We start from the raw sequence: 8,276 nt of genomic DNA on the forward strand, positions 1-8,276 counted from the left end.
AGTGCAAATGCCTTTTTAGCTTCTTTGTTACAGAAGTTAATATTTCACTTGTAAGGCCACAGCTGGTATTGGGATTACCTACAGGGTTTTGTGTGGGGGGGTCCTTGTTTTACGGCTGCTTGGTTGATGGACAGCAGGCGCAGAGGCCTAACCCTGTACTTTCCACTTGTTGGGTCGGTGTTGATGGTTTAGTTGACTGCCGAAAACCATTTGCACATCTGAGAGAAACCGCCTCTTACTCAATTGGTGACACCAGCCTGAAGCCACATGTCCATCCAACCCGTCTAATAATACCAAAATCACCGGGACAATGTTTGTTGCGCCCAATACAAATGAGCAGTGATTGATGCTGGCTCCTGTTGCCCTGCAGTCATCCGTACACAAGTCTCGTTTTACACTTACTATAACAAGTGAGGTGTTTTCTAAATTCCCACAGCTGATGTAAGCAACAGCGATGGCCCTTGGTGATGTCAGTGGGTCTTTCTGTCCAGTACGTCTCCAGTGACCATGTGTTTTTTAGCGGAGGCGCTGGTGATCTAGGTTAGATTTAGGTTTCCGCGTCTGTCACCCTCATTGCTCCGTCATTTTACAATGTCTGACTTGCTGCACAGGCCTGTGGAGCGTTGTCCTTGTGTGTGTATGTGAGAGCTTTATATAGACACACTTAGCCAGGAAGAAGGAATGCCCTGAATGCCAGTGACCATATTTGAACAGAGCGTGTGCTGCAGGGAGACTGCACACTCACACCACAAATCACTTCTTCATCACATCCAGCCTCTCTTTGTAAAAATCTTTCCCCGTTGTAGTATCACCGGGCCACCACTATCGGGCAATGTGGTACCTCCAAGTCTGCAGGGAGGTTGAACTTACTGAGTCACACACTTCTCTCTCTCTCTTTCCAGTATTTTCTGGTTAGTTCTCTCTGACACACTGCTCTGCTGACTGACAACATCCAGTTCTTATCCCTCTCGTGGAAACTATACAGGCTCCTTCTTCCCTCCACTATACCACTTGTTATCCATGCTGTGATTTTGAGACTTTATTTTTTGGGAGGTAAAGTCGTGGAGGTTGGAGCCGTGTGTCTTTGTATGAGTGTGTTAGTGAAGGTTTGAGTCAGTATGCCATGTCGTCCCCCGGATCGTCGTTTGTGCAGATAAAGCATGAAGACCTGCTTTTCTATGAGAACTGTGGAGGCGGCAGCTTTGGAAGTGTCTATAGAGCACTGTGGATTTCCCAGAACAAGGAGGTGGCAGTCAAGAAGCTCCTAAAGATTGACAAAGAGGTAGGTCAAGCCACAGGTCCAAGTAACGAGTCTGCATTTGAGAAATGTTGTGATGTTTTTTCCATTCTTTTCTTTGTAGTCATAGATTTTTTAGTTTACTGGTTTGACTGATTTCCAATCCTCCTCCCTAATGTCTGCGAACTTGTGTTTATCTTGAACATACCTCTTCGGCTGATCACTCTGCTCATGTAGTCGCCCCTTTGTAGATAGAGCCATTTATTTATGCCAAGACTTTCCTGTTCTTTCAAGTGTGCATTAGACGAGCAGTGTGGTCAGTCGTTAATAAAATCAGACTGAGAGGTTCCTCATGAGAATGACCTGAAAACATCACAAACTTATACTCACAAATGTAAAAAACACTATTGGACAAGAAACATTCCATAAATAGATAATGAGCATACAGAGAAAAGTTGTGCAAAACAATATAGAGCTGTGTTTGCTGCAGTAACACTAAGGCCTGATTCTAATAGTATGTCTTAAGTGTTTAATGTTTGTAGACAGCCTGCACGTGCACAGGCCCTGAGCTCTGAACAGTATAATGGTATGATGAGTGCAGAGTCTCTGTGATGTCAAACAAATTAAGATCCGTTATGTTGCTGAGCAACGCTCACATATTTCACATGTGCAGAGCTTTTACCTATATGTCATTCAGATTAACGGCATGTTTATCACAGTAAGGAGGGACTGTGTCAGAGACTGGACTGTTATTAAAGGTCCAGAGCTCAGTTCTCTCCCAGACATTAAGAGGAGAATATACTAACCATAAGACATGTTGGCAATGGGCTAATGGAGGCGATGATATTCACGGTATGTGTTTTCCTCTGAACAGGCTGAGATCCTCAGTGTCCTGAGTCACAAGAACATCATTCAGTTTTATGGAGCTGTGTTGGAGTCGCCCAACTATGGCATTGTCACAGGTCTGAGAGACACATCCTTTGATCAGAAATATTACTCTTTACCATAAGTACATTCAGACACGTCCATGCATGAGATTCTATCTATAGTATTTCTGTCTGAAGAAACTTGTAGTAAAGCTCAACAATTATAAGAGGAGCTCATGTTCTCTTTAAGAGTGAACCGTTTTATTGGGGAGCATTTTATCCACGTGATGTCAGTCAGAGACACGTTAGCACACGGCCGGTGTTGATGGGTGTATGTTTTCCAATATCACTTTATATTCTTGTACGATACTTCAAGTTGTATGTGTTGGCAGGACATTTGTAACTGAGTCTCAAAAGTCAAGATGTAGCTGTACTTTAGAGTGGAATCACGGTTTAGATGTTGCACACTGCTTAATATAAACCAGCATCATCATTATTGTTAGCAACATGCCTGATGCTTATTTTAAAGGAATGCTTATTCACAACGTGGTTGTTTTTACGGATAAGTCTGACTGTTGTTTTGCAGAATATGCGAATGGGGGGTCTCTGTATGAGTTCCTGTCCAGCGAGCAGAGTGAGCAGATCGACATGGAACAGATCATGACCTGGGCCATACAGATAGCTAAAGGTGAATTAAGAAAGAAAAATAGAATCTGTTCATGTATTTGTATGTGCACGTAAAACATGTCCACATGTCATCGTTGCAGGAATGCACTACCTCCATGCTGAGGCTCCGATCAAAGTCATTCACAGAGATCTCAAGTCACGAAATGGTATGGACATCAGTCTCCTGATTACATGAACCTATGTTATAACTAGTTTATTCATCCTTTTCAGTGGTAATGACGACAGACCGAGTTCTCAAGGTGTGTAGCCCTGGCAGCCTAGCACAGCTGATTGAAGCGGACCCTTTTTCACACCGCGTTCTCCTGTTTGTCTGACAGATTTGTGACTTTGGAGCGTCCAAGTTCCTGTCCCACACCACTCACATGACAGTCGTGGGGACATTTCCATGGATGGCTCCTGAGGTCATCCAGAGTCTGCCTGTGTCTGAGACCTGTGACACTTATTCCTATGGAGTGGTATGTTCACAGGACTCACTCGACCTTAAAAAATGATGACCCCGTCCTTCATGTTGCACTATATAATACAAGAGCCAACAGCCAATTTAACACCGTCATTGCACCATCTGCTAACTTTCTTTTTAATCCCATCTACTAACATGAAAAGAGAATCAGTTTCACCTGTTATTGTAATGGCCGATAAGAGCATTTCCATTTCGTGTCTTACTTGAGTACTTTGTTATTGACGCGAGCCACTCTGTCGCTGTGCTTTGCAGGTGTTGTGGGAAATGCTGACTCGCGAGGTTCCATTCAAAGGCTTTGAAGGGCTGCAGGTTGCGTGGCTGGTGGTAGAAAAGCAAGAGGTACAGTACACACAATGTACAAAAAAAAAGACCAAACATTAGTCTCCGAACGTGCTACAGCATGGGCGCCATGTGCAAACTTTGAAAGCTGGAGAAACAATGCGATGCTCTCATGATTTCCACTGCGAGCTGGTGAGGTGGGCCACGGGGTATTTTTAGTCCTGATGTCAGTTCTCTGCTCTTGTAAGGCCTGGATACACAGCAGTGGAGCTGGGCCAGACTCCCCCTGGCAAAAACCTTTACGAGACACAAACACAGAGAAGAATGGACACTGTGATAGGGGCCTGATTATAGTGGTTTATAGAGCTGACTTTTATCCACTCTGTAACTAGAGCCCCTTGAACACTCATGCTAACAGCCACATTGTACGGCCAACAAACAACTCAGAGAACATGATTCCTGCGTAGCTCTTGGCTAATCTCCAAATACTCTCCCTAAATAACTGCCTTCGTCTGTGTGTGTCTTTTTTCTGTTTCCCAGTCTCCACCACTACACCTCAGCGCTGACCCCTCTGCATGCCCCCTCTCCACTCGTTCATATTTTAGGATTAATCCCCCAGAGAAAGCCGTTTCCATTTTCTGCCCCGTAGTTTGGCTCTGTCAGGAATCATTCAGTCATCTTTGCTGCAGAAGTTATTATGTAAAGTTATTACGTGATGAATATACTACTTTTAAATGTGGATACAATATAGAAGACTGGAATCTCATGCACAAACCAATGCACATTACCAAGCATCGTTGTATTATTTGTGCAAAATGTAGTCAGTCTGGCTTTCTTACAGAGTTAACTTCCCAGTATGTTTTGCTTTCCTAGAGACTGACTATCCCAACCAGCTGTCCAGCAAGCTTTGCTGAGCTAATGAAAAAATGCTGGCAAGCAGATCCAAAGGTGAGTGTTATTGATGCAGATATCACTAAATGATTTGTAAACACAGCCTTTGCATTATCACTTCATATTTCAATATGCTTTCCCTTTTAGGAACGGCCACATTTTAAGCAAGTGCTGCAAACTCTAGAGACAATGGCTAATGACAGCAGGCTACCGGATCAGTGCAACTCCTTCCTTCACCACAAAGATCAGTGGAGGTATGTCACTGTATCAGGGCTTCTCAAACCTTTCACACCAAGCACTACCTGATAAAATATTTGACCTTCCAAGTACCACCAGGTCAAGATTAAGACCAATTCAAAAGGGTCTAAGTTAGACCTAATTTGGGTTAAATTATGTTTAAACTGAGTGTAAACCATGTCTGAACTAAATAAACACATAACTTAAATGTGTTACTAAATTACAAATGCAATGATTTCTGAAACTGAAACCTGGCCCTAAAGAAGCCCCAGTGCCACCAGTGATTTAAGTACCACAGTTAAGAACCATTTCACTGTATTATAAAATTTATTTTGTGAATGGGTTAAAGCGCCTATGGCACAATAAACTCAGTCTTTTGCCCCTGGGAGAAGCAGAATGTGTGACCCTGTGCTCTACTTCAGTCTATATTAAGCTCTTTGGAAAGTGTCCATGGAAGAGATTCCTTTGCCGGTCCACTCCAGTGCTCTGAGAAAAACTGAGGGGGGTAGGCACTGGGGCAGGGGAGGCAGATGAGAATTAAAGTCAACTGTAAACACAGGAAGCAGGGACAGAAATCTATTGGAGCCATGTGAAAGCTACGAGACTAAGACGGGGTGTGAAATTGTGGGCATATTTACCACAGCCATGTAATTTATTGAGAGTGAAGGTTTTGGTCAGGGCGGAAAGTTAGATGGACCCAGGGCAGTGAGGATGTGCTGGTGTGAGAGAGGTGAAGGGGCGGAGCAATTATACTGTGGGATAAACAATACTGCTGAGCTTCAAACAGATCTGACAAATGTAGTAAAGCAGTCTGCTACAGAGTCTCCAGTGACCTCTAGTGGAAGAAGCCAGTATCTGCAACTCAATTTACTGCAAATTAGAAAGTATAAAATATGAGCAATAAACAAATATGAACAATTCTTTTACGTTCATTACAACAGTTTAAAATAGTTGAAGTTTTATATTGTTGTAAGCATAATACTAATGATGACTTTTCTAATATGTATTCCCTAGGTGTGAAATTGAGTCAACCCTCGAGCGCCTCCGAAAGCTTGAGAGAGAACTTTACTCTAAAGAAAAAGAGTTGGAAGAGAGAGAAAGGAGGCTCAAATTATGGGAGGAGAGGCTGATGCAGAGGTCAAACATGAGCCCCAGCCCCACCTCTCTTCTGATGGACTCTAACATCTCACCTGTGAGTGCCGCCATTTATTACAATGTTATTATGTCTACGTCTGAGACTGAAAAGCGTATTTATTTATTCTTTAAAAATCTACACTCAGCCTTAAATAGAGGGTGCACCGCCACTCATCATGAGCGAGTTTAGCACAAATAAACAAAAACTTCTATGAACGTAAAAGAAAAATACTACAAATGAGAGCAATGCATTATGGGTCTTGCTTAAGGCCTTGAGAATTATATCACAAAGATATTTTTATTTATTTTATATTTTTACTTATGTTTTTTATTATTATTATTATTTTCATTCCAGTTTTATCATTGTACAATTTCATCATCAGCGTACAGTTTTGACCAATAGAAAATAATTTTGTATGGTTTTAGTATCACACAACAACAAAATATAAGGAAGATTGTGCAAGCTCTAAGTTGTACAGGATGTTTCCGTTGTGGGCAAAGGTTCTTTAGTTGTCTGTATTTGGTAGTTTAAGAGTTGTTTAAGGAGGTTTAGACTTTCATCCAAGCAGCTTCATCAGCTTTGCTTCGCTCATGCTTCACAGCAAGAAGGTCCCGGGTTCAATTCCCATCTCTGCGTAGGTTTCCTCTGGGTACTCCAGTTTCCCCTACCACTAAAAACATGTACAATAGGCCAGGATGAATGAAGCGACTGTGGTACAACGAATGCCAATGCACTGTCCCTACCAAAATAGACCAACCAACTGAAATAACGATCTTTGTTACACAGCAGGATCAATATTACTGATCCAGAAGAGGGGGTTTAACTTGTAACGGAACAACCCATCTTTATTCTACAAGATTACTCTCAACTCTGAACCTCTATTGTTTACTGAAATCGTTTTCTAGATAGATAGATTGGGTGGGACCAATACAAATTAAACCCTTCCAAGTGGATTGGTAGATATTCAGCCTGCTGTTAAACAAAGGTAAAAACTTAAACTACCAAGTACAGTTAGCGACTATAATGATTAAAATGATTTAAGAAAAAAAAGGGATTAAAAGAGTTTTGAGTCTGACTTTAACCTTCCTCTAGTTCTTCACACCTCTGTCCATCGGCTCGTCTGGCTCCTTCTTCCGCTCACACTCTCAGGACTCCAACAACAGCGCGGGGGTGAGCAGCGCGGGGGTCAGCTCGCTCTTCCGCACCCTCAGTAACGGAGACACCGAGAGGAGCAGCAGCAGTGTCACACTGGACCGTGGCATGTCGTCTCTGGAGGGGGGCAGACTGCACGCCATGCTCCGCGGGCTGTCCGGCCGGTTTGGAGATGAAGATGAGGAGGAAGACGAGGGCACCCTGAATGACAACAGTTGGGTGCAGAAGAACGACGGGGGCGGTTCGGAGGGGGGCAGGGTGCAGGTGACGCTGAGGAGCTTCCCGGGCGGGGTAGTGGAGAGGCAGGAGAGGACTTGGGAGGAGCGGGACAGGGACACGGGGGGACTGCAGAGGAGCAGGGTGACCATGTGGAAGGGCTATTCAGGAGGCTTTGGAGAGGGGGAGTCGGGAAGGGAGCGGGAGGGAGACTGGGAGATAGACAGAGGAGAGGACCGACTGGACGACAGAGGGAAAGAGGGAGCAGTGGAAGTGTCACGGCTCCCGACAATGTTAAAAGGACTGGGAGGGAGTCTGGGAGGCTTGGGGGACATGCTGTCTTTAGACATAGATGATGTGAACGACATGGACATGAACATGGGGGACTTAGGTGTCATGAAAGTCACGGGCCGAGGAGTCAGGAGTGAGCTGGGCCTCAGAGGGCACAGGGCTGATATGGGAGTTGTGGTCCATGGAGTACGGAGTGACCTCAGTGAGGCCATCAGCCAAAAGATCAGAGGGGAAATGGGGGTGCAGGTGAGCATGCGTGCCTCCTCCAACCAGAACTCTGTCAAAAGTTGCAGCGTGCGTCAAGGATCCAAAATTAAGATGGCTTCTGCAGCAATGGACATGATGGAGCTGGACTGGTCTGACAGTGACTGAACGTACTCCATGCACACAGCGGTTGACTTGTAAGCACATGTGGCCATCTCAGAAGTAAAAAGCTGGGCTGAACACATTTCATTTGTTATTTTTTATTCATGCGCTGAACACTATGTCCTTCTGTACTGTGAAGTGGAAAGAAGACAAAGGGACAACACGGTTGTCATATATTTTGTCAGATTGACTTCACCTGTGTAATTTAATACCTAATAAACCTGCTGCATAATGTATACTGTAAGAGGTACAAGTGTTACAGATTAACACACTTGAATGTCTCTAATGAGGCAGCACTGTGGTAATTCATGTCCCTGCTTTAACATATTGTATGTTTAGGTTATAGTCTTGAATTGTTTCAAAAGGGCTTTGTCTTGATTATAAATCTAGTGTGTGTTTTTGACATTTTTTGATTACAATACTGTATATTATATCTTTTTTTTTTCAATAAATAGAAAG

At 43.6% G+C, this 8,276-nt stretch overlaps 1 protein-coding gene across 1 annotated transcript; it reads left to right on the top strand.

Moving 5' to 3' along the window:
- The first annotated feature begins 82 nt into the window (after positions 1 to 82).
- On the top strand, positions 83 to 8,227 carry map3k20b (mitogen-activated protein kinase kinase kinase 20b). Its single transcript, XM_079568583.1, has 11 exons — positions 83 to 1,282; positions 2,112 to 2,199; positions 2,690 to 2,791; positions 2,871 to 2,936; positions 3,001 to 3,029; positions 3,108 to 3,245; positions 3,503 to 3,589; positions 4,403 to 4,477; positions 4,568 to 4,674; positions 5,672 to 5,849; positions 6,885 to 8,227. The coding sequence occupies exons 1-11, from the start codon at positions 1,124 to 1,126 to the stop codon at positions 7,821 to 7,823; spliced, it is 1,968 nt and encodes a 655-aa protein (XP_079424709.1). The 5' UTR covers positions 83 to 1,123; the 3' UTR covers positions 7,824 to 8,227.
- Positions 8,228 to 8,276: the final 49 nt, after the last annotated feature.

Source organism: Gobius niger (assembly GCF_951799975.1).
Source record: "Gobius niger genome assembly, chromosome: 13".
NCBI classification, from domain to species: Eukaryota; Metazoa; Chordata; class Actinopteri; order Gobiiformes; family Gobiidae; genus Gobius; species Gobius niger.

Excerpts from the sequence above, each read along its gene's own strand:
- map3k20b (XM_079568583.1), top strand. The coding sequence starts at position 1,124 with ATGTCGTCCCCCGGATCGTCGTTTGTGCAGATAAAGCATGAAGACCTG. Across the intron at positions 1,283-2,111 it reads TCCTAAAGATTGACAAAGAG|GCTGAGATCCTCAGTGTCCT; the intron begins GTAGGTCAAGCC and ends TCCTCTGAACAG. Across the intron at positions 3,590-4,402 it reads TGGTGGTAGAAAAGCAAGAG|AGACTGACTATCCCAACCAG; the intron begins GTACAGTACACA and ends TTGCTTTCCTAG.